Here is a 26,808-nt window from a genome sequence, read left to right on the forward strand (position 1 = left end):
GTGTTTTGTCCTTTTATTTATGACAACGGCGTTTGGGGGCCTGAAAATGCGAACTTTTGAAAATGGGATTCAAAGTGCAAGTGTTTGAAAACAATCGTCTCTGTGAAAACTACAATATGGGAATCTGTGAAAATGTTGTGTTCGGTCAAAGACTATAGAATAACACAAGACATGTCACTCGTATTATTATGAATGGAAGAAAGTGCAACGAGCAATATGGCGGAATAAGTCCCGCCTACTAAATAAGAGCCAATCGGCGAATGGTAAAGTCATCGCGTCACTGCTGCAGCATGAGAAGCTCCGGTTTCTATAGAAACAGTCAGACGCGCGCCTCCGAAACGAGGCACAAGAGATGCGCATTTAGGACTGTGCGTGAGCATTAGGTTGATCCAGCCTGAAAAATACTGTTTTTTTGTCATGATTCGAGCGTTTAGAAATAATATTTATGAATCAGTTGTTGTCAGATTTTATTGGTGATTTCAAATATGAAATTTAATCGAAAGCTTGGCAAACAGCTTTAGAGAATTTGATGCTTCCCCAATCAAAGAGACAGGAGCTGCACTTGGATGCCCGAGAGGTGTTTCAAAGAAGGCCACCGAGTGAAATGACTTGTCTTAAAGGGACTTTGGTCCGGTCTATAGGTGCATAGTGTTTCTTTACAGAGTGACATCGCCATCTACTGGCCTGGCAGCATAATACAGCGATTTTCGTGGATCCGTGTGAACGGGATCGTTTTGACAGCGTTGTCATCTGTACAAAGAAAAAAAAAAATCTGTTTTTTTGTCATCGTTGTTGTGTAAATATACTCTTGGATGGAAACTTTTTTTTCATAAATTTCATAATGACTCACAAACATGTGAAATGTATAAGTAAAAGCCTGTTCAGTCTGTTATAAAACACCACATATCTGGCACTGCGCGCTGCTCAGAAATAAACATTAATAGCTTAAGTTCCACCGTGCTGTCTGCAGTTAAAGTAGTACAATCTGCGCTTTGTTGCAGTGGATGGTTAGTAATTTACTCCCGGTCCCTTGTGATAACCGCCGGGCGGATATAAACGACACGGGGTGACTACATTCAACCATTACACGCACCCCTCTCGCAAGTTATTCTGCCACAAAATGGCGGAGCTCGACGCGAAAGACCCCATTTTGTCAAGCAGACGATAAGAGGAGTTCGAAAAAGCGGAATTTTACATTTCTAACGATATTTCGAGCGAGTTTGGGATGCGTTTCGCCGCGCGTGCTGATATGTTGAGCCGTCGCGCGCCAGAGTGGAGAATAATGTCCGCGCGCTCTGGGTTTGACGCAGCACGAGCGCTGCTCGAGTGAAGGCACATATTTAACAAGCTAGATTAGATTTATATCATATTTTAATAAATTTGATGGGTAGTCATTTTATCTAGAGCCTTATATTCAGTTGAATGTTTTATGTTTTGATCGGTTAGAATTGTTAACCTGGTTTGTGTCCATTTATTTGTAATATATTAATATTATGTTTTCATATTTTATGATTTGTACTGCAAAGTTGTGTACTTATATCTGTTAAAAAATGCAGTTCGCTATACATGTGCATCTGCGCGAACCATGCATTTATGTACTGGATTCTCAAGGTGATTGAAAACCTAAAAATATCATGGGATTTTAAAATCGTGATGTCTAAGACTGTGAATGTGATGAAAATTTATAAAAATATGATCATCTCATAGGCCGATCTGTTCGAAACTACTCTTTTGTGAGTGCAATCTCTTTAAAATGCTTTTTTTAAAAATCCGGAAAGACTGTAAAAGTCATGCAAGCATTGCAATATTGAAATGCATTGAAGACTGAACTACGTGCAGCTTTACTTCAGCAAACTCAAAAGCCTCCATCATCAGGGTAGTTATTAGACATAAGCCAATGTACCAGATTGTCCAGTTAATCTGTTTAGTATTAATCTATCATCTGAAGGATGCATGACTAAAACAGAATTATTATATCTCAGTCTTTGCTAAACTCAGACAGCAACAGATATTAAGGAGCATATGATGGTTTTGAGGAGGAAAAGAAGAGCTGCAGGTAGATATGAATAGTGAAAGTGGGAAAGTGCGCCGCCTTGTGGTTAAACATCGAAAATGTTCTGTATTTATTGAGGAGTTTAGCCATATTTATTTAGCACGGGAGTTGTCAAACATGTCTGGAAAAGTTGAGAGGGAAAAAACCCTAAAATTAAAAAAAAAAAAATGATTAAAACAAATACGAGTTTATTTAAGTAATAAATCAATACATTAAATTAAAATACAATTTTAAATAAAACTAAATAAATTAATAAAATATATTTGTTTAAAATAAAAACATTTGGTATAAAATTGCTAAATATGTTTAAACAAAACTATTTAAATAAATTAAGATAAAAATATTTAAATAAATGAAGGTTTATTTAAATGAACAAATGTAAAGCGAGTAAAAAAAGGGCAGTGATATAATTAAAATTAAATCTTTTACACATTTATAATACTAATTATTCACAATATTGGGTCTTTTAAATATAAAATGCAGGTCGTTAATCCCTCAGCTTGTAACTTCCCTTTTTAGCCACTAGGGGGCAGCACGTCCACACAAATGAACTGTTATAATTTTATATCAGGGAGCATTATATAGATTTAAGAGTTTAAATAGATTATGACGGAGAAGAGAATGGTGTCGTTACTGATGCACAATATATCTGCCACCATATCGGTATCGGTTGATATATGTTCATTTTTATTGTTATCGTTATCGGCCCAATAAGAAAATTCGTCTGAAATATCAAAGCTGATTAATAATGGATTATTTCCTTCAGCTGAGACACTTCAGAAGTGCACTGTTCACCATGATGGTTTTGAATTGCTTGAAATATGATGGAAATCACTTAAAAAAAAAAACGTGCAGCACAAGTCTGTTATATAGGATACATAAAATTATAATGAGAATATTATAATTACATGCTTGGGGGCATGGATTTTAAATGGTGAAACTTTTGTTTTTGTAATCAGGCTCTCAAAAATGACACAATTTTGATTTATCGGCCAATATATCGGCTTTCAAATATAAAGAATTATCGGTATTGACCGAAATTTTCATATCGGTGCATCCCAAACTGTGTTTTCACTGCAATATGACTGGAAAAAAGGATATTAAAATTGTGATGTCCAGGCCTGGAAATATGATGGAAATTGATAAATATGTTTATCAAAACATTTAAAAACAAAAGATTTTGTTTTTTGTCATTTTTCATTGTAATATTTTCCTGCAATTAACACATTGCTTGTATAAGAATTAAGACAAAAAAAAATTATACTTACCTTGCATTCTGAATGAATTAGTTGATGTTCAAGTAAAGCCACAAAAGCAGGGAATTATACACTGTATAGATCTTTATTTGAGCACAAACAAACAAAACAAACTACATTCAAAACAAACATGTTCTTAAAGTGCTGGAAGAATATCACACACACAATCGGACACAAAAATACAATTAAAAGAACCATATTCCCTAAAAAGAATTAACCATTACACATAAAATTAATATTTTATAATAACCTTTCTGTACAGACGACAACTCTTGAATAAACTGAAGAAGAATATTTAGCATTGTCCTGGACTGTGTTTTAAAATAAAAGCTCAGGTGTTTATGGGCATCAGTAGTATTTGTGTGGCGTAAAGGAGGTAGCAATTCATATAATAACAGCTGGCTGCTCGACCAACTTAAAAACATACAAATTAATCTGCATGTAACTAACCGAATAAAGTTGTTTGTGGGCGTCTGATAATAAACCACACACATATATATTCCAATAAACACAAACTTAAGGCACACAAACCCTAATCCTCTAAAAATGAGTTTAAAATGTGCTCTAAAAATGAGATTCAAACATGAATTTCGCTTTGGTTGCCGTAGAGAGGCGTTTCTGCATATTATGGGCTGTTATGGATTTCCGTATGTCTCTTATGTAATGAAGCAACGAGGCGCTCTCAATGTAAATATGAACTAGAAACAGAAGAGCACGTGTATTTCAGTATTACGTGATCTGAATGCCCACAGCGCTTGTTCCTATATCATACATGAAAACACACACTCACCGCTTTACCTTTACAATATTCTGCTGGTTATGAGATCAGAAGGAAGACATCAACATACAGTGAATAAATCAGTGATGTTGATCCAGAGAGATCATCATATAACAGACATGGACTGACTTTGAAGAGTAACAGATTAAACACAAATGGCAACGATTGTGCATAATTTTAAACTAAATCTATAACCTTTTAGCTAAAATAATGAAAATTACAGTAGCTAAAGGATGTGTTAAAGGATTAGTTCACTTCAGAATTACAATTTCCTGATAATTTACTCACCCCCATGTCATCCATGATGTTCATGTATGTCTTTCTTCAGTCGAAAAGAAATTAAGGAAAACATTCCAGGATTTTTCTCCATATAGTGGACTTCACTGGGGTTCAAAGGGTTGAAGGTCCAAATGTCAGTTTCAGTGCAGCTTCAAAGAGCTCTACATGATCCCAGACGAGGAATAAGAGTCTTATCTAGTGAAACCATCAATCATTTTCAAAAAAAATAAAAATTATATACTTTTTAACCACAAATGCTCGTCTTGCACTGCTCTGCGATGAGCCACACATTACTTAATCATGTTGGAAAGGTCACGCGTGACATAGGAGGAAGTACCGATCTAGTGTCTACAAAGTGCATGTGCAGAGACAAAGTCGAACGGCCTTTACAAAAAAAGGCGTGACCTTTCCAACATGATCACGTAATGCGTGGCTCATCGCAGAGCAGTGCAAGATGAGCATTTGTGGTTAAAAAGTATATAAATGTTTTTTTTTATACAAAATGAGCGATGGTTTCTCTTATTCCTCGCCTGGGATCATGTAGAGCTCTTTGAAGCTGCTCTGAAACTGACATTTGGACCTTCAACCCGTTGAACTCCAGTGAAGTCCACTATATGGAGAAAAATCCTGGAATGTTTTCCTTAATTTCTTTACGACTGAAGAAAGACATGAACATCTTGAATGACATGGGGGTGAGTAAATTATCAGGACATTTGAATTCTGAAGTGAACTAAACCTTTAATTCCTGTAAAATGTATCCGAGGCATTTCCTGATGATTTGTAACATGGCACAAATGAGGCGACTGTTTTGACAGATGCAAAGAAAACCGGTTATGGCATATTTAATTTTGATGTGAATGAAAACGAGGCTGCTGGAAGACAGACGTCTCATTAAGTCTCATTTTGACGTATTTTCAACATTTCATAAATGTATTTTCAATGTTCAAAACATACAACCACACTCTTGTTTTCATTCAAATCAAATTAAATATGGTATCCAACTCCATATAGTGCATTTGTGAAGCCTGACCCTTCGCACAGATAAAAATCCCAGAATTCTCAGTTCTTTACCCTTCTCTTATTGTTCATCTCAAAGTAGGGCTCCTCTCGTTTGCTGGCTTTAGTCCGTGTGGTGAGTTTGTGGGAAGTGCTCGTGGGTGCCGGTTTGGCGGAGGTGCTCACCGCGGGCGGGTTACTGCTGACCAAAGGTTTCCTGTGGGTCGTTTTAACGTTGACGGCCGCGGCAGTTCGTGCCACACCGGCTGCGCTCTGCTCTACAGATTTACTCTTGAGAGGAATCGTCTGTTTGGGGTCATTCGGACGCCCCTTCCTGGAATCTAATGCGGGGGAAGGAGGGCGTCTTGCTGTAAGCCGAGAGCGTACGGGTCCGGGAGGAGGTTTCTGTGCGGGTGGCGCCGAAGGTTTAGGTAGCTTGCAGGTGGGTTCGGGGCAGACGGGACTGCGAGGCTGAGATGGAGATCCACGCGGACGCAGTTTGGTCTTGGAGCCGGCGGCGGCCGGGGCTTTCTGAGATGTTGTGTTTGACTGTGGAAGCGGGTTTCTTTTTGGGACGGGTGATGATAGAGGGGTGGTTTTCGGGGAAGCAGTGGGCGTGTGAAAGATCTTCTTGGGTGCGGCAGCTTTACGAGGCATGGAGGGCGTGGACGCAGGTGATTGGGCGTAGCCGCGCGGTGTGGGTGTGTTGGGTTTGGACACTGATGTCGTGGAGGCTGACGATGATGATGATGAAGAGGACGACTCTGGGAGGAGGTTAACGGCTGCGATGGGGTCCATCGTGGGTGGCTGTGCGGTCTGTGCACTGTGGGCGGGGCCTGGGCCGGACGGGCCTTTCTGATAGGCTAGAATCTTCTGCTCTAGAGTTGTGAACTGCAGCACGCGGTCCGGGTCGTATTTCAGCAGGAACCCTTTCAGAGTGTCCCAACCTCCACCGACCCGCACCATCACGTGCTTCCCATGGAGCATCTAAAAGAGAGGAGGATTTTAATTTGTAAGGAACCTAATGAATTTGCCACACTGAATTAAACACACATTTCATTGGCATCTAGTGTAATGTTTTATAAGAAAGCAAGATTTCACACAGCATCTGCTTGTGAGAAACTCCGCCTCTGTAAGCTCATGCTCATTTGCATACATGTTTGAGAGTCACGCCCACACCCCAGCATCCAATCAACAACTGCTGCACAGAACCAAGTCCCACCTTACATTTATTCTTTTTCAATAATCAGTTAGACTCAGATGTACGTCACAATACATAAGAAAAGATCTCCGTTTCGACAAAAGACAAAACTCCTAAAAGCTCCTACCCTGATGAACAGGATCTTGTCTCCGAGCCTGTAGCGTCCCTCAGACAGATACTCAATGGAAAACTTCTGCGAGCAGTTACAGGGAGGGTCGTCCTGGTCCGCACGATCCTACAAATAGGTGAAGAGAAATTAACTCATTTGCAAGATGGAAAAATAACAGCTAGTTTGCAGATAGTGTATGAACTCATCATTCCTTCAGGCACCCGAGGGCATCCCGCTGGTTATTTGGCTCAGAGACAGTGAATATGTTAGCATTTAGGGCAAAAATGTTCTCCACATGAAGCATGAAGTGTCAAAACAACAGCTGCTGTTTACACACTCAACAAACTATAATAAACTCGACAGAAGATGTGTGATAACTGGGTCAGAATGGAGAGATCATTAACAAATATGATCAAAATCAGAATATATTTACAATATTTCAGATTGAGCTAATGATATTTTAATATATTGATGATATAGCTTTAATACTATGAATTAGATTTTTTTTTTAATTTTAATGTTTTAGTAATTTTTTTGTCTTAAATTACATTATTTATATTATAGTTATATTTAGTTTTAGTTTAGTTAACTTAAAGTAAACAAATGAGAAATGTTATCTTGGCAACTAGCTGAAATAAAATAATTTAATATTTTATTTTATTTCAGTTTATGTTTATTTTAAGTGATGGATTTTTAAAAATAGTTTTAGTAAACAATAATAACCCTGGATTGAGCCTACAATTCAACTGAAATGGGTAATGATTTTCTACTGAAAAGATTAACATTATATTATATAGCATGTGGAACAGAATGCAATAAATATATTAGCAAATTGTAAAAACTCATTTTGGGATTCTTAATACAATTTGGGGTAAAATAGCTCTCTGAGTAAAGCATCAGATGTTAAAATTTGTAGTTTATGATCACTTCCAGTTCATTTGTTACATTAGGAGTATTGGGAGGTCAATTTGAGTGCACTGCATTGTGGGAAACTGTGTGCACTGCTGCATTTTCTATAGGTATTATCTGGATAATGCATGCATAGAGAAATGTGCCATTTTATGCATAGCATACAAATTATAAAAAGACCAAGACGATGTTTCAACTCAAACCTAAAAGCCTGAGGTCAGTAAGTGTTGGTGGTTTAATGTGTGTGATACTCACAGCGTGGTATAGCGCTCCGTGCTGACAGCATACGGTGAAGGTTTTGACTGGAGAAGCGTGATCAGTCATCATTAAACTCTCCTCCAGTTCAATTTCCTTCTCCAGTTTAACCAAAACCGGAGGCTCCACCCCATACCTGAACCAACAGACATTACCGGTCATTACACACCCGTCAACAGACTGACCTAACACTTTTAACCTTTACTTATCACAATATAATTGTTAAATATGCCATCAAATATTTGTGTATAATTGTGTGTTAATAATTGGTGATTTTCTCACATAATAAAATAATGTTCAAGTCAAATCAGAATTTCCTATTTTTTTTTATTTGGTAAGTAACAAGTTGGTAAAAAAAAAAAAATCACAATCAGAAAACAAAATAACCACAAAATAAACCCTTTTACATTAGACATATTCGTCACTGTTATGTGTTATTCTAGAAACACTTCAGATTTGTTTTAGATTCTCTAGGACACAAAACACAATAGCTGAACCCAATCCACTTAAATCCTGTGAAATCCGCATAAATTTGCCCCCAACCCAACTCATAAGCCCCTGACCTCTGACCCCAAAGGACAACCTGACATCTGTCACCTGTGGGGTCATCAGAGCTGCTTCACTTACCTGGAGACGATCCGTCCGATCTCCAGCAGGCACAGACACACCTGCCGAGGGTTTTTATGCAGAACTGAGGGCGAGACAGAGAGAGAGAGCGGTTGGTTTACATTATGATCACTCACTGTCAAAGACACCGCAGGTTAAAGGGCAACATTTATAACTAACAGATCACCAGTTGATTAATCGCAGTAAGACAAGTGAATTCTATTACAAGTTTTCTGAAATGTTACGTTTAAATATGCAGGCCTTATTTAATCTCAAATTTACAAATTTTCAGTTTCATTTATGTTTTGTGATATTCATATAATAATAATCATGTCTCATAGCAAGCGGATCTATGAAATCTGTTTTTTTAATTTGGTATTTTCTGGTTTAATTTTTCTGGATTCTGTTTTAATACTTTAAATTATAATAATCAAAAGCATGTCTAATCAATTGAATTCATAAAATTTAAACAATTTAATATTTATTAAAATATAATAGTGTCCAATGAAATGCATTTTATTTTTTCTGAAATTCGACGTTGACTGCTTTAATGTGTGTATTATGATTGAACACAAATTTATTACCAAAAACGGTGGTAATCTAATGCAGAAAATGTTAATTTGATTGATTTATTTTTAAATGAAATAAAAAGAAAATGTACCAATTCATTTTATCTTCTGGCAAACAATATGCAAAAGCGCTAAAATATAAAATATGCAAATGAGGCATTATCTCATTAAAAACTCACTAATTTGCATATATTTCCAGATCTGAACATTGGATGAAGCCAGGTTCAAAATTCTTGTTTCATTTTGGTTGACACTGTTTTTGGATCACTTTTTATCACTCCATCAATACAAAAATACTGTCAACAGTTAGAAAAAAAATATTTTCACCATGTTTTTAGGAATAGATCTGTATAAGTATTATACAGATATATGTATTATAATATAATCATTTGTATTAAAAACTGAAATCTACAGATAAAAATAGATAAAGTGTAAATAAAATAAACACTTAAATGTCTATTTTGCATGCTTTTTTGTGCATTAGTTATGAAAGCAAAACAGAATAAAAAAAAAATTACCAGTGCATGAAAAAAAATAAATAAATAGTGCCTTGCCTTAAAAAGAGTCATATCACATATATCAAATTGTTTAAAATTTAAAAAGTACTATATTCAGGCCTTAAAACTCCAAAAAGACCATTTTTCGAAACCAAAAGCCCTGAAATCCAACAGTAAGCATCGTTACTCATTTCTCATGCAAAGCCAATCATAAATAGTGCAGTACACATTGAGCTCTGTCAGTTCCCGTCCCATAATGCACAGCGACACATGGACTAGTAACTTGCACTCCTCACGACACAAAGTCCCAGGGCCATCAGGTTAACGACATACACCCCAGATCCTTCACACGTTAAGATCGGCGATTTACGGAGACGTTCAGGGACGCAGCTCAACTGACGTACACGAACTCAGATCCTCTGAAACGATTACAGCCGTTAAACAGCTCAGAGAAAGACACATTCGCTCAGAGGACGCTAAGCTCGGTTTAAATTCATTAATTTAGCCAACCTGATTAAAGTCCTGTTCTAATGGACTACAGCGAGAGACTAACGAATGCTGGCAAACCCTCAACATAGTGCTTCAGTCTCATTTTTGTTATGATATTCTTATAAAATAATCATTAATGATAGCAAGCAAATCTATGAAATCACTTTACTTAAAGCCTTTATGTATAATGCATTATAAAATGTATTCATGATGCATGTTATAATGCATTATATCCTTTCATAAATAAATGTAACCAAAGTTAAAATGCATTATAATATTTGCAGATTCCTTGATGCATCTGAAATTGGTTGTTTGTCCTGTGTTTTAATGCATTATACTTTCTAAAGGTGTAACACTTAATAGATACAGTAAGTATTATAATATAACTCTGGTTACAATTATTCATACAATGCATAATAAGACGCATTACAAGGCATAATGTTTTATCTTTTATATTATATGTATAAGGCTATCCAGATATCCAGCATGACAGAAATAGAAACTAAGGGCGATGCACGAACTCTTACACATTTCACATTTTTTGACTTGTCAAATTTGAGTTGCACCAGGTCAAAAGTCCTCAAGCAGGTTCTCTTACCCAAACCCTCAGACTCAAACAGATACGTCTCATCCACTCCTATATGACGACACCAGGACAGAAAATTCGCTGTGTTGTCCCGGGCGAAAAACGATCCAGGGGAGGCGTTTTTCTTGAACTGAATTTTCTTTGAGGGCAGCTGTTAACAAAACAGAGACAGGAATTACAACCGAGCAGCTCTGCGTTTATGCACACAGTTTCACACGTTCCTTTCCCACCTGTGTTTCTGAGTCCTGTGGGATTTTACTCTGAAGAATTCCAACCAGACGACACAGTCTGACGCCATTGTCCAGCTCCTCCATGAAGCGTTCAGCTATCACCTGCTCACCTGTAAAACCAGATATCTTTGTATTTCCATGTTGTCAACTTGAGAATGATGATGCAAATGACCATTTTATGAAAATATGGACTATTCTTAGAGAGCAGGATGCTCGATTTAAAGCTAATATAGGCCTATATGATATCACACATTTAGAGAAGATAGTAAATAATTTCTGCAATATATTGTTTTCATAATATTTACTAATGTAAAATTCTGTAAGTATTTCGGGCAAACAGAAAAACCTATTGGCTGAGAATTTAAATACGGGCATGGGAAAATATTGGTCAATCAGCAAAAATACCCTTTAATTTAATTTACATCATTATGCCATCATGTGCTGGTCAGAATTCAATATATAACAAATAAAATTCACATTTATGACAGGGCATTCGCCAACACCCTGTCATTAGAAAATAAAGTGCAGTCACATTTTAGTATTTTGTTCAAATTCCACAATGTGTGCAATGTATAATCTGAAAGAGGACTATGGGATTACAAGAACTTAATCTAACAAAAAAAAGAAAAAAAAAAGAAACAGGTTTATGGGTGAACAAGCTTTTCTGGGTGATGCTTTTTCTTTTGGCCCACGTAGAGCATCTAGACAGACAGGTAAGGGAAACACCCTCTATTATTCTACAAAGGCCGAGAGATTGAGTTCTTGTTTCGGGGGTCGTATGTCACCATTATACGTGAGCGAACGTCGTTTCCCACACTTCTTTGCTTGATTTATGCAGCTTTAGGTTTCAGTTATTTGACTAAAGGAAAAGACGTTTAGGATAATAATGGCAGTGATTCTTGGCTTTCGTGCAAGTAAGTGTAAGAGGAAGTCACAGACATCTTATTTTGCATGATTTACCCAGCATGCCGCTGAGCCAGATGGCGAGATCCTCCTGCATGGGCACCAGCGTTGCTTCATGCCGCACGGCCAACCACTGGTCATACTGGAACACATCAGCCAAACCGGGGCCGGGACGGGGAGACCGCAGGCTGCGAGGGCTCTGTAACGGGACATCAAACTTCTCGCCGAACCAAGCCTGAGACAGAAAGAGGAAGTGCAGACATCTCAGCTCATGCACACAGAGAAACGCACTCTACTGAGACCAAACGCACACACAAAATTGTGTGATGGGGCCACAATGACCCCTCACACAGATTCCACGCTCCCTCTCCGGAAAGAGGGTGACTGCTGAAATCAGGACAGTTTTGCTAACACTCAGACATCAAAGTGAAGCTAACAAGCATGAATAATCAAATAACAAACTTACACATGGAGGAGAGAGATTCAACACAACTAGTGATGCACAGAAACGAATCTTTAGTTTTGGCCAAAACAGTTTTGGAAGGCTGAAATCGTTGACCGAAACTAGTATAATTAGCACTTTTCAGATGGATTTTGAGATACTGCATAAAAAACAAACTGCTGAATGTAAACAGCTCATTAATTGTAAAAATGATTTTTTTTTTTATCTGATAAGAAGAGATGCAGATAAACTACAATGGAAAAACATTTACCAAATAAATCCCCTGATGCGTAATGACGACAACAACAACAAAAATAACTCATTTGACTTTGCCTCAGCAGATCATGTGTTTGAATAACTGGACTAACCAGCAGATCAATTCCACTGAACAGCATCTCAAATGTTCTAGTTATTTGGAAATGCCTCAGCCAAATGACCTCCCAGAAGCATCTCACATCTGGGGTTAGAAACAAAACATTCATTTGTAGAGTGCCCCTCATCCAATAATCACAATAAGTTTTGTGCTTTGTTACTTTTTATATGAAATAAAGTTTAAAAAGTTAAAAAAATTAAAGTATGAAAAAGTTATATTTACTGTAAATCAATGTACTGTATTAAACTTACTTAATATATTTACTCTAAAACTGAAAGCCATATGTCTAACCAAGTTGTGTTCCAAATTTCAAGTTGATATCACAAAAATTGAAGTTCCTATGAGATTTTGTTTAGGCGCCGTTCAACGACATTCTATTGATTTTTTTTATGCATTCTCCTTGAATAAATGTATAAATTTGTCCAAATATCACTTCTTTCACAAAACAGTTGGCAAATATGGAATCGTGAGACTCGGGCCTTTCTGACGATATGCGTTTTGTCAAGATTAGAAAAGGTTTTGATAATAGTAGTTAAAATTTATTTTGTAATATGAAACCTGACTCCACTAGGGCTGTCAAATGATTAAATCGCATACAAAAAAGTTTGAGTTTGCCTAATATGTGTGAGTACTGTGTGTAATTAATATTATATATTATATTATATTATATCATATTATATCATATTATATTATATATAAATAATAAAAAAACACAAATTAATGTATATATTTAAGAGAAATAGGTTGTTTATGTACAAAATATTTTGATTTATATATAATATAAATTATATAAAAATATAAATAAATACATATACTTGTATATATTTCTCAAATATATACATGAATGTGTTTTTATTAATATACACAATTACACACAGTACTCACACATATATTAGGCAAACTCAAACTTTTATTTTGTATGCGATTAATCGTTTGACAGCCCTAGACTCCACCCACTAGCGGAGGAGCTCGCTAAAAGAATTTAAAGTAGTGTTTCCATGGTAACGCAAAGTCTGATTCCAAAACAGTTTCCACAGGATGAATTTTGAGTTTGTAAGCTTTTGAATGATACCTAATTTATGATTATTACTAAAAATGTGATATAAAAAAAAGGCAATAAATAAAAAAAGCGTCCAGCATAATGCCAGCAGGTTAAATGATTAAATAAATCTGATTAAATAACTGATTATTAAGCGATTTTCAGTAGGGATGCACTGAAATTAAAATTTTGGCCAATACCAATAATTCTTTATATTTGAAAGCCGATAACCGATATATTGGCTGATAAATCTTTATATAATTTTTGAGAGACTGATTTCAAAAACAAAGTCTCGCCTTTAAAAGCCATGCCCCAAGCACACGATTATAATGTTCTCATTATAATTTTATGTAGCCTATATGATAGACTTGTGCTGTACATGTTGCACAACTTTATTTTGTGATTTCAATCATATTTTAACCAATTCAAAACCATCATTGCGAACAGTGCAATTCTGAAGTGTTTTAGCTGAAGGAAATAATCCATTATTTATCGGCTTATATTGTGTCCGATATATCGTGCATCCTTCAATTTTAGTTAAATTAAAATTTTATTTTGGTTTTGGTATAAAAACATTTTGATGCATCATTAGACAAAACAACACCCTCACATGTGAACTTGTGGTAAAATCTCTCACAGGCTTTATTTGCACTTCACACAAACATGTTTAAGTATTTAAACAAACCCTCAACCATGAGTGTGAGCAATAGTGCTGCTTTAGCAAATACCACTAACAACAAATTTCTGTCTCACATTCATATGGCCCCTTAGAGACTGAGGCGGAACATCTGTTTGAAACACACAAACAACACAATCATCCACACAGTATCAGTCACCAATTCGATCAGATCTTTAAAAGAGCCCTCACACCTCTGTGCTAGGAATGACTGAAAAACACACACAAGCAGGCCACTCCAAGAGAAACCCCACAACCTCACTGCTACTTTGTGAGCATGAATCCTGCCTTTCCCACATGCATTGAACTCCCAGGAGGAACAGAGCAGGCGAGAGCTTCAGGCTCCTACTAACACACATATGGAGCGTTTCTTCCGCTCGTGCTCAAAGCCTTACTAATTAAACAGGAAAGTGTTTGCATGTGGGGTTGCTCTGTTCATATTATATAAGACATCCAAGATTACGGTCAGCTCAGCTCTGCTAAAGTTTTACTGCAAATAATTACTGTTAGTCTTTGCTTTTTGGACTGCTCTTTCTGACAGGTCGTTACCTCAATGCAAACACCTGCGCTGCCTGTCTGGTGTGTTCAATCTCACATGCACAGATTCAGTTGCATCTGTCATTACATAATGTGGTCAGTTCACACATGACATCAGATATAATTACAGATACACACATGCTGAAACGAGACGAGTTTTGCGTTCGCGGTTTACTTTCGCTTTCGTTCGTACTCTGTGAATAGGGAGCGGCGGTGCAGAGTGCGCAATCTACAAGATAAGACATTTATCAGATGCTTTTAGGCTCTGTTGTGCAACGAATCCTCCGCTATGGTCTTGTCAGTCATCTCGTCACTTACTCTCATCACGTGATCAGTGAACTCTGATTCCTGCTGCACTACATATGACTCTGAAGCTCGTGTTGGATGAGCTGGATGGGATTGAAGCGACTGTTATCCAACCAAATTAAATGGTTTTTATTTCTATAAAAAGCTAAACGACAGTGGAGGCGTAATGTAAACGTAGCAATGGCAACTTCTATCCTAATTTAACCCTCACACTCCGTCATGGCAATATTGCGAGACAGCTTTGCACCTCAACGAGAAATAACGTCACGTTTTAATATCGCGAGATCACGTCAAACTCTTCTCTAACTAGCTCAGAATAACATCATTATTTTCTTTAAATCTCCTAAAAACGTATATTTGCTTGTTGTGTTCCTCATTTGCACGTCTTTTTGGATATATATATATATATATCACTAAATATCAAAGCTTTGGCAAGGTGGCTGCAGGATCTTGTGCCACTGACTCAAAAAGCATGCAAAAGCGCATAAATAAGACAAACTTGTACCTGCACTCCAGCTTGAACCGCCATCATTAGTTACAAGAAAGATTCACGTCCACATTCTGAAAGAGAGACAGACAGATACTGTTAAAAACAGACACACCAGCTCAGACGCGCCAGTTATTTCCTGTAAACACACAAAACTCAAACTCTGTTTGTCCCATCACAGGATGGATAATCATCGCCTGCAGCTTATTGTTAAAATAAATTGTAATAATGCCCCCCCCCACCACCACACACACACACACACACAAAACAAAAATCAAATAAAAAATTAGGAAAAAACCTAATCACTGTGACCAAACACCAGAGAGAAAGACGGAAAGACAAAATTAAGACAGTTCAGTCAACATGAGCACAGCTGAGGAAACAAAGCAAATGCCTCCTTTCCCTAAAAACACACACACACACGCTGTCAGTGACACACTCATGCGAATCCTAAATCATCCATCATCTCCATCAGACCACAGCGAGACACTCACCTGAGAAACACACTCAGAATCCAGTCCCGCTGACACACCTGAACACCTCAACGCATTGAATCCCACACACACACACACACACACACACTTACAACAACTCGCTGACAGAGGATATGAGCGCGCGAGAAAGAGAAGGGAGGAAACAGAGATTGACTAATGAAGCTGCTCAGCAAACCCCCATCCAATCCCAGCCAAGCATTTACAATGGCTCTATTGTTACAACCCCCTCGATCAAACACACAGTCCAAGGTTCGCTCACACACAGTCCTTCACAACAAACTCCTCCATGACAGCACACAAAAGAATCTGAAAATTTTTTGAAGGGCACCAAGAGAATAAACAATCGCTTTCTCTCTTCGGCTAGACATAAAATACCACAGAGAGCGAGAGAACGAGAGTTAATTACTGGAGGAACAGCATGAGAGCTCGAATCAAGTCAGTCTTCTGTGCACTTCAAGCCCACAAAATGTCATGCAGTGGAGGAGATGAGAAACAGCAGAGGACACACAAAACCCAGAATTGATGGCTGCGGCTTATGAAGTGGGTGGCAGTGTGGCTTTGGGTCTCAAGGGCCACATTCCTCTGTCAGAACATAACGGCCGTGGAAAGAGTCCGTCACTAACGGACACGCTGTCCGAGAGACGTGTCTGACCGCTCTGTGTTTATTTACAACAGAACGTGTTTCTGTGCCTCTTTAAAGGAACAGGGTTGTTCCTCCCTGAAATTAAAAAAGCTGTCATCATTTACTCACTCTCGTGTTGTTCCAAAACATCTAATTATCTTTTCAGACAAGCAGATATTTAGCGGATACTTAAAAGTAGATGTTGCCTAATAGCTGCCTAACTTCAAAGTACCATAAAAAAGTATAATAAAAAAATGGTGTAAAATTAACTATTGTATGGACTCAGAAGTAACAATTGGAAACAGTATTAAAATTCTATTGATTCTTTCCTTTTATGTTCCATGGAACAAATAAAACATTTGAAATGGCATGATGACAGGATTTAGTTTTTTAACTATTCTTTTTAAAGACATATAATTGAAGTTTTAGCCCAAATCCCATATTTCCTTTTCTGGAAAAGAATATAAAATTTAACAGATGCTCAAAAGCAGAAAATGACAAATGGATGTCAATCTTCAAATAAAACAAAAAAGTATCAGAAAAGCAGTGTTGGGGAAAGTTATTTTTAAAAGTAATGCATTACAATATTGCATTACGCCCCATAAAAGTAACAAATTGCGTTACTTAGTTACTTTTAAAATTAATGCACTACAATATTGCATTACGCCCTAAAAAGTAACTATTTTCGCCCCTAAAAAAGTACTTTTAAAAGTTACTTTTTATGGAAAGTAATGCGTTACATTACTTTTGAGTTACTTTTTCTCACTTTGGGCTGGGCTTGCTTGTTTGTTGTTGTTGCAACAAAAAAAGTTCTATTTTTGGCAAATGTAAAGACCCTTTCACACCAAAATTGAAATGAATAAGCTTCAGGCTGATCACAAATGTGTTATTTATCTAAAGTCATTTTTGCTTATTAGTATGGTTGAATTAGATCATTGAAGGTCAGCAGCAAAGACATTGGTTAATAAAGTGAGATCAAATACATTAAGTATATATGTTTAATTTAATACATTTAATTATTGCATTTTACTGTTTTTATTCATTTTGATGTATACTAAATCCCTTTTTGAGCAAGTGAGATGAGTAAATGCTCAAATTTAGTCTAGAACTACAATAACCATTATGTTTACACACAGCGCACACAACACCTCTGCACTTGATTTCTCTGAACGTGTACAGGAGAGCCGTCAGTCAATACATGGGAAAACTTGAGTTACTTATTTAAAATGTATTTAAACTTATTAAAAATGTAACTCAGATATTCTGTTAATTTAAAAGTAATGCATTAGTTTACTAGTTACTTGAAATAATAATGATTACATTACTCAAGTTACTTGTAATGCATCACCCACAACACTGTAGAAAAGTACAAATTGTGACTTAAAATTTACTATTGTATGGCTTCAGAAGAACAATTTTAAACAGTACATGAGTCTGGATTGGTTTTGTAATCCACTTTTCTGTAGCTCAACAGTCTCTGAACACTTTGTAGTAATTTTAAAACACTTCGATGGAAAAGTGTATTAAAATTATATTAATTATTTCCTTTTACATTCCAAACATTTTAAACAATATTACATAAATGATGACAGAATACAATTTTTTTTTCTTTTAACCAATTAAACTTTCAGTCCAAATCACAGACAGTTGAAAACATGAGTAACCTCTCATAAACGGTGTGCTGATAAAAGACACACCCACAAAATAAAGACAGCTGACTTTTACAGCAGAAATGAGGCTGGGCGGAACATCAGACAGAATGTTGTAATCCCACTATAATGAACGTCTGCATGAGTTACAGTCGATTTGTCGCTTTAATTAAATGCAACGACAAAGGGAGCGAGGGTTTGGGTGTCCACATGGTTCCTCAGGTCATCACATAATCACGTAAGAGGATCACGCTTCCAGACGCATCCCCGTTCGCCTGCTGCTCCTCCTCCCTCTAGACGTGAGCTGACACGTGGCACATGCATGTATGTTTGTTTGTATACGTGCACCAGTGGCTCGCACATGGGTCCTAAAAAAAGCCGGCCATCAATCAAAGCCCCTCCCCTTCCTGCTCCTTTGTGATCTTAATTGGCCTGTCAGTTGCTTTCATTAGTAGGCAGAGCCATCAACACACACACAAACAGAATTAATGGTCCCGGAGAAGATGGGCGTCCGATAAACCAAGGGTCAGAAGCCCATCCCCCGTAAACCAGATTAAAACCACTCTTATACACCTGCCACAGGCTCCAGATCAGTCTAAAACCATGCACACCTCACACTTCTGCGGAATTATAAAATAAAGAGTCAGGATTTGGGGAAAAATAACCCCAAATGAATAGTGAAAAACTTACTTTAGGTGGGCAGTGAGACAAATTCTGTATATTCTGCAAGAGACAGTATTAAATGCAGCATTAAATTACCCAAAATGCTTTCTACTTTGGCAGTTCATTAGGTTGAGACAATCAAATGGTCACCAAGACAGTTTGAGACAACATGCTTTAGAGAATCATAAGTGTGATCCCTACTGAAAAGAAGGGAAGGAAAAACAACTTTCTCATGCTTCTACAATTACAAAACAAAGCAACATTTCACCAAAACAAAGATGATCAATGCAGCTCAACATAACAATGACCTCACCGCAATGATTCAGAAATAAAATACCCAGAATTGCACACTAATCTACAAGGAAACAGGCACTTGAAAACCAATGGTGATACTCTATATGGCATAAGGTAAACAGAAGCGGTTGTCATGGTAATGCAATGACATGTTATAAGACACTAACAATTAACCAGTCAGCAGCAGCAAGAGGGTCTGCAGCACCCCCTTCCCACTAATCATCTGCTGGGTCATTAATAAACGAACAGTAATCCAAGATTCATAACAATGACCAGCATGTGCACCAGAGATCATGGGAAATTAATCCCAGCATTCATTTATTTCAGGATTTCCCCCCCTTCACCCTCCTCTCAAGCTCAAGAACCCCCTGATGCCACGTATCAGGCAGATGGTTGGTAAAGTTGCAGGAAATGGGGTTACATGTGCTAGTGTTCACAAAAACACAACCACAGAAATAAAGTCAGCGTGAAATGATACTTATTTTCTAAATGCATGTTATAGATTTTATTGTGAACAATCCAGCTTCTTTTCTTTATAATTTTGACCTCAATGTGTCATAACGGTCCAAAAAATGACAGATGATGTTTGTTATACTGGGATTTACATCTTGACTTTAACATAAAAGCATGAGCTCAAATCCGATGTCGACACATTAATTAAACAATCAAAGCATTTGTCTGTGTAGTCATATGCATCAAGTCAATCAAGTCTTAAACATGAAAAAAAAAGCTCTTTTATTTGGCACTCAAGTAATGGTTTCCTTATAAACAGTTGATTAATATGGGTTTTTCCCAATGGCCAGTGCCAACACCGATAATCTTGAGAGCAGGGTGGCAGATAACCATTGAACTTACAACATTTATATACAAAACAATTTAATAAAGCCAAAATGAGATGTAAACAAAACAAAAGGTTGGGTTAAAAAAAATAAAAATCAATTTCTCTATTTTAAGATCCTCATCGATCCTCATTTTGAATCGATATCGATACTTAAATCTAAAGAATCCATCTTTCAGTCTGTGCTGTATTCAGCTGATGAATGAACAAAACTTTGTAGTGCCTCTCATCCAATAAATTGCAATAAGTGTTACTTCTGATAAGAAACAACTCCTTTAAACAATAAATACGCTCTTAATGTCACGCTGTAGTGGCACGTGAACTGATCATCTCTTCAGCTTTACTACTAGTTGCAGCACAAAATAAACATGAACATCAGAAGTCGTGTTGAAAGATTGTCAGAATTACGTGATATAAAGTTGCAATTGCAAGAAATAAGTCAGAATTGCATGACAAAAAAGTTGCAATTGCGAGAAATAAGTCAGAATTGCACGATAGCCTATAAAATCGCAATTGCGAGAAATAAGTCAGAATTGCGTGATATAAATCGCAATTGAGAGAAAAAAAATCTGAATTGCAAAAAAATAAAGTAAGAATTGGACTTCATAACTTGTAATTGAGTTTATATCTCACAATTCTGAGAAAAAGTTCTCGGAATTACAAGTTTATATCATGCAATTCTGACTTTGTAATGATTGTGAGATAAAAAGTCACAATTATTGTAAGATAAAAAGTCGCAATTATCTTTTAAATTGTTTTATTCCGTGACGAAAACAAGCTTCCATAGTACAAATTACAGAATAAGTTGAGAGATTTTTTTTTGCCATGTACTGTACCTGATAGGCCCCTCAATTAATCAATATTGAATCGAAATCGAAACTTGTGAATCGAAATCAAATCATGAAATTTGTGTCAATGCCCAACCCTAGCATTATCCGTTGATATGATTTAAAAATGTCCAAATATCTGAGGTCTTTCGGAATAGTTGCCATTGTAAGCTGCTTAGGATAATAGCGTCTACTCAATAAATGGAGTTATTCACAACACAAAAGGATAATTCGGCTTCCTGAAATGTTTTTCTGGCACATTCAATCTGTTAACAGCACTTCAGCATGACCGAGAAAGTCTTTGGTGATAAACAGAATTCCCTGCCAGAGCTCAAGGACATGCTGAAATCTTTATGGCTGTAGTTCCCATCAGGAAACACCTGCAGTTTTCCACTCCTCTGGAGCTGGATGTATATCCAGCAAACATCTCTGAGAGATGAAAGTATAATTCTCAGATGAGCATCATAATTTGCAATTTTAATGAGACATGTGGCTGAATATGAGACATGTTTGGGCAATTTCACTGTCCCTATAGAAACATTTCTATCTGTCGCTCACCACTGACACATACAGAGACGGACAACTCAAAATTTTAAGACCATATTAACTCAAACCGATAAGATTTTATCTTAATCTTAAATATGTGAGCTGTATTTTTAAATATTTGGTCATTCAGTACACATTTTCCATGGAAAGTCATGCAACTTCCTTCCTAAGAATCCTCCTCTTTCAGTGTAACTGCCAAAAATAAACAACAGAGACCGTCTTTTATCACTTAAGTCTGGTTTGTTGACATTTCATTTCCTTTTATAAGGAAATTCTCTTTTTAAACAAGCACATAATCTTCAGATAAACAAAAAAAGCCCCCCCTTTCACTAACTCCTGGTTTCGAGGGTTTGGGTTGAAAAACAACATGAATAAACTCACCAGCGTTAAATGTGTTTGTTTCGTTGTCTCAGTAACTAGTTGTTTCTCTTGAGTTTGATCCACGTTTCGCTCCTCGGCTGCAAGGGCGTGCGCGCGTGGGTGCGTGGACGCGCATCAGCTGAAGCTGGAGCTGCTCGCTTGCTTTTCCTCCACGCGACTTGGAATGTTCAGTTGAGAGGGATTCGCGGTTCAAAACAGCCAATCAGAGCGCACATCAAAAGTCTCAATGGAAAGGGGCGGGGATATGAGAGCAGGTGGGCGGCGCCGTACATGGCATGACTGAAAAAAGAAAAATAGATAATGGTTGCTATTTTATATATATTTTATAACTCGTCAAATCACTAAAACAAAGTTTAAATGATTAATTTAAACATTAAAATGACATGTAATTCTAATATTAATGCTATATTAAAATATTTAAAGATCTGTCTATGCCTATGGTTAAATAAAACACGTACTGAATTATTCATCTGACAATGCATTTGTGTTTCTGTCATTGGGAAAGAGTCTAAATGCTAAAAATAACTTCTTTTTTGAAAAAAAAAAAAAAGTTTTAACGATTCCTCTATATGGTTATTAAGCTGAACATTGGATATAAAATTGAGTCATAATCACTAGGCAGGATTTGTTTGCACAGGTGAAATCTGATTACCCCCTCTGGGTCACATTGGGGATTAAACAGGCATCTCTCCACTTTTAAAACCCCTCAAACTCAGTTAATAAAAGAACATTAACAGGAGCTTTATTATGGTATTTTGAGACATTTAGAGAATAATAGAGAATAATACGCCTCACCAAAGTGATTTGGGTATTTTACAGTAATAAACATTCATAATATTACTAACTGCAGTTTTAAACATTCAGAAAGTTTGTCCATTGCGCCTCCATGTGGACGGTGTGATGTAGTACGTACATCGCGCCTACATCTCCCAGAAGTCCTCGTGACGTCACGCCCGCGGCAAAAGGAAGTGTTCTAACTGAGCCGTTGCTGTAGATAAGGTGAGATAAGTTTTTACATTCGTTTAAAATGATTCACAGTGTTATTGGTAAATACAATAAAACAAAAAGTATTTCTGGCTTCAGGGCAGTGTTTATTTACACGATCTAGCATTTTAATATAATGAACATTGGTAGGTTTATATTCGTAGAAGCTAATGCTAGGCTTCTACCAAAACATTTGACAGTAACCTTTCAGTATTTCTGAAATCAAAACATATATTTAAGCCACAACAGTAACAATAATGGCAGTAAAAGAGTGTTTCACTTATCTGATCATCTTTTTTTCTCTCTATATGTATTTATTAATGTAATCACGACACCAAGTCAGTCCAAGTGTGTTTCTTGTGCTCTTCAGGAATGACCTGTACACTTGAGAAGGTGCTGGCCGATGCCAAATCACTGGTAGAGAGACTCAGAGACCATGACAGTGCTGCTGAGATCCTGATTGAACAAACCACACTGCTGAATAAGAGAGTGGAGGCCATGAAGCAGGTATCAGTGCTTGTTCTGTCTCCCTAATGAATAAAATACAGTCAAGTCACTCATATTCATATTTCTTGTTCTCTCAGTATCAGGAAGAGATCGAGGTGTTGAACCAGGTGGCAAGACATCGGCCGCGCTCTACTCTGGTCATGGGAATCCAGCAGGAAAACCGGCAAATACGGGAACTGCAGCATGAAAACAAAGGTGTGTTTGGAGGGTATTTTAATACCCTGCATGTGTCAGGTTTTAAATCTGACTCCTCACATCTCTCCCTCTCCTGGCAGAGCTTCGCTCGTCACTGGAGGAGCATCAGTCTGCGCTGGAGCTGATCATGAGCAAGTACAGAGAGCAGGTGTTTCGCCTACTGATGGCCAGCAAGAGAGATGATCCTGCTATAGTCACCCAGCTCAGAGAACAGCACACTAACGTCAGTCCCGCAGACTCTCTTTCTGAGATTCACCCAAATGCTGGTGTTCAGATAGGCATTCACTGTGTTTATGTTGCAGGAGATGCAAGCGCACATTGAAAAAATAAATGAAATGGCCACGGTGATGAGGAAAGCCATCGAGGTGGATGAAGGACGACTGTGTGAGGATGAGGAGAGAATAAAACGTCTGGAGGTGAGACGCACTATACGTGCCACAGTGGGGTGGGCGATATGACCAAAATTTTATTTCATAATATAGTTGTGTTTGTTATTTTATAACAAAAATAACTATGAACAAAGATCAAACATTGGCACAAATAAAATGTAAGAAAGATGCAAATTACATAAACAGTCAGTGATTTAAGTTTACGTTGGTTACATTAGGGCTGTTTAATAGTAAGAAATATTGCAGAAAACTAATATGTAAAATTACAACACTGCATAGTCTTCAGTGTGTGAATGAAATATACATTACTTCTTATTAAAGCTACAAAAGTTATTAAGTGAAGAGCAGTGAGTGATTTTCTCTGTCTTTTGTTATATGATTAATGAGATTGAGATTATATGATTTTTGAGATTACTTTTGACTTTGACATAGATTTAAATAGGAAAATCCAGTAGTATGTTGATATAAAAGTACAAAAAGCAATAAAATCTATTCTATGCTATCAACAACATAAAGTGCATTAACCATTAAGTTATTAAGGAGTTTATGAAGGGACTCCGGGGGGTTTGTGAGTTGATGAAAAGCTAATAATTCATTTAAATATATATATAAAAAAAAATAAATAAATTAAAGGTGCCATCGAATGTTTTTTTTACAATATGTAATATAAGTCTAAGGTGTCCCCTGAATGTGCCTGTGAAGTTTCAGCTCAAAATACCCCATAGATTTTTTTTAATTCATTTTTTTAACTGCCTATTTTGTTGCATCATTAACTATGCATCGATTTATTGGTTGCGGTCCCTTTAATTTGCGCGCTCTCCGCCCCCGGAGCTCGTGCTTGCCTTAAACAGTGCATAAACAAAGTTTACACAGCTAATATAACCCTCAAAATGGATCTTTACAAAGTGTTAGTCATGCATACTGCATGCATGCGTCGGATTATGTGAGTATTGTATACTGTTATATTGTTTACATTTGATTCTGAATTAATTTGAGGCTGTGATCCGTGGCTAACGGCTAATGCTACACTGTTGGAGAGATTTATGAAGAATGAAGTTGTGTTTATGAATTATACAGACTGCAAGTGTTTAATAATGAAAATAATGACGGCTCTTGTCTCCGTGAATACAGCAAGAAACGATGGTAACTTTAACCACATTTAACAGTACATTAGCAACATGCTAACGAAACATTTAGAAAGACAGTTTACAAATATCACTAAAAATATCATGATGTCATGGATCATGTCAGTTATTATTGCTCCATCTGCCATTTTTCTCTATAGTTCTTGCTTGTTTACCTAGTCTGATGATTCAGCTGTGCAGATCCAGACATTACTGGCTGCCCTTGTCTAATGCCTTTCATAATGTTGGGAACATGGGCTGGCATATGCAAATATTGGGGGCGTACATATTAATGATCCCGACTGTTACGTAACAGTCTGTGTTATGTTGAGATTCGCCTGTTCTTCGGAGGTCTTTTAAACAAATGAGATTTATATAAGGAGGAAGCATTGGCGTTTGAAACTCACTGTATGTCTTTTCCATGTACTGAACTCTTGTTATTTAACTATGCCGAGGTAAATTCAATTTTTAATTCTAGGGCACCTTTAAAATATTGTTTTTAAATTATCAAAATAAAACGCTTAAAGAGATTAAATATTTTGTTTACGTGCATATCATGTGACCATTAATCAATATCAGAACCGTAAATGTGTTATTAAATTATTGTAATATTAACATCTAAAAAAAATGATGTTGTTCTGTGCAGCTGGAGAACAGCGGTCTACGAGAGCTGTTGGGAATAAGCCGCGAGGCGTTTCTGGTGCTGAAGAGGGACGACACGTCTGACAGCACGTCTCTGTCACCGCTGCTCACCAGCACAGATGTCAGTCTGAGGAAGAGCTAAAGGCGTCAGAGACTCAGAGTTTACAAACCATCATTCAGAGCTGCCCTACACATCCCACAGTCCTCCATTACAGGGTCGTGATGACCTCACAGGCTCTCACTGCGCTACCTGGATGTCCATCAGAGATTGACGGCTGTCATTTGCAGGACGGGCCTGTGTAAACTGTCAAACACTGGGATTCGATTACTTTTCCATCTCTCCATCATCATGGCTTCAAGTCTGGAAAAGTCAAATGACCAAATTGACTGATTCAGCCACATGAAAACAATCATTTGTGGAATGACCTATAGGCAGATTGTGAATGATTACTTTACGTGAGCATGGGACTTTGTCAAGGGAATGTCACAATGTGCCATTTTAATGAAAAAGCTTGTTTTCTTTTTGCTTGTTGTGTTTGTAACAGTGTTTTATGTGAGTATGAGTGGAAGTAGTATTGAAAGTGATTAAAACCGTTGAACGAACAGTGGCTCTTTCATTGGCTGATTTCATTCAGGATTTCCACCATCAATAATTCAGTGTGTTCAAATAGAGCAGTGCATGTTATTCCAAAGAAAAGACTATAATATTATAACTTGTTTCACCTTTAACACAAATGTCATTTTTAGCTTGAGTATTCCTCCACTGCAAACCAGGGTTATTGTCGTTGGCTAAAACATAAAACCATTTGTTAATTAAAATAAAATGCTGCTTTGACATTATGACATTTAATATAAATTTAAGCTGAAGTACTAAAATTATTAAATGGAAATGAATAACACTGCCACAAACTCTTATTTTTTTCACAATCCAATTAATTCTTGATGGTTAAAATCAATTCCTGCTTGACATTTCTCATATAATATCTTATTTCACTCGCAACTACGTCACGTTATGCGGCAAAATGCATAACAAATGCTATTTTATTTAGACTTAAAAGGCATCAAAGCAGTTTCAAC

General features: G+C 36.9%; 2 protein-coding genes across 5 annotated transcripts; one reads left to right on the plus strand and one right to left on the minus strand.

Moving 5' to 3' along the window:
- Positions 1–5,026: 5,026 nt before the first annotated feature.
- Positions 5,027–23,222, minus strand: gas2l3 (growth arrest-specific 2 like 3). 4 transcript variants are annotated; one of them, XM_067391390.1, is made up of 10 exons: positions 22,804–23,222; positions 21,891–22,169; positions 15,595–15,650; positions 11,774–11,951; positions 10,814–10,923; positions 10,596–10,734; positions 8,464–8,527; positions 7,837–7,972; positions 6,691–6,798; positions 5,027–6,349 (listed from the first exon to the last, which is right to left on the minus strand). In XM_067391390.1, the coding sequence occupies exons 3-10, from the start codon at positions 15,619–15,621 to the stop codon at positions 5,426–5,428; spliced, it is 1,686 nt and encodes a 561-aa protein (XP_067247491.1). In that variant the 5' UTR covers positions 15,622–15,650; positions 21,891–22,169; positions 22,804–23,222; the 3' UTR covers positions 5,027–5,425. The 4 variants fall into 4 exon arrangements, with proteins under 4 accessions (XP_067247491.1, XP_067247492.1, XP_067247494.1 ...); XM_067391391.1 differs by lacking the exon at positions 22,804–23,222 and adding an exon at positions 22,736–22,776; XM_067391393.1 differs by lacking the exons at positions 21,891–22,169; positions 22,804–23,222 and adding an exon at positions 16,477–16,651.
- Positions 22,806–26,352, plus strand: fgfr1op2 (FGFR1 oncogene partner 2). The gene is made up of 6 exons (XM_067391394.1): positions 22,806–22,889; positions 23,245–23,381; positions 23,459–23,576; positions 23,657–23,799; positions 23,879–23,992; positions 25,736–26,352. The coding sequence occupies exons 2-6, from the start codon at positions 23,247–23,249 to the stop codon at positions 25,871–25,873; spliced, it is 648 nt and encodes a 215-aa protein (XP_067247495.1). The 5' UTR covers positions 22,806–22,889; positions 23,245–23,246; the 3' UTR covers positions 25,874–26,352.
- The last annotated feature ends 456 nt before the right edge of the window (positions 26,353–26,808 follow it).

Source organism: Chanodichthys erythropterus, chromosome 8 (genome assembly GCF_024489055.1).
Source record: "Chanodichthys erythropterus isolate Z2021 chromosome 8, ASM2448905v1, whole genome shotgun sequence".
Taxonomy (NCBI): Eukaryota; Metazoa; Chordata; class Actinopteri; order Cypriniformes; family Xenocyprididae; genus Chanodichthys; species Chanodichthys erythropterus.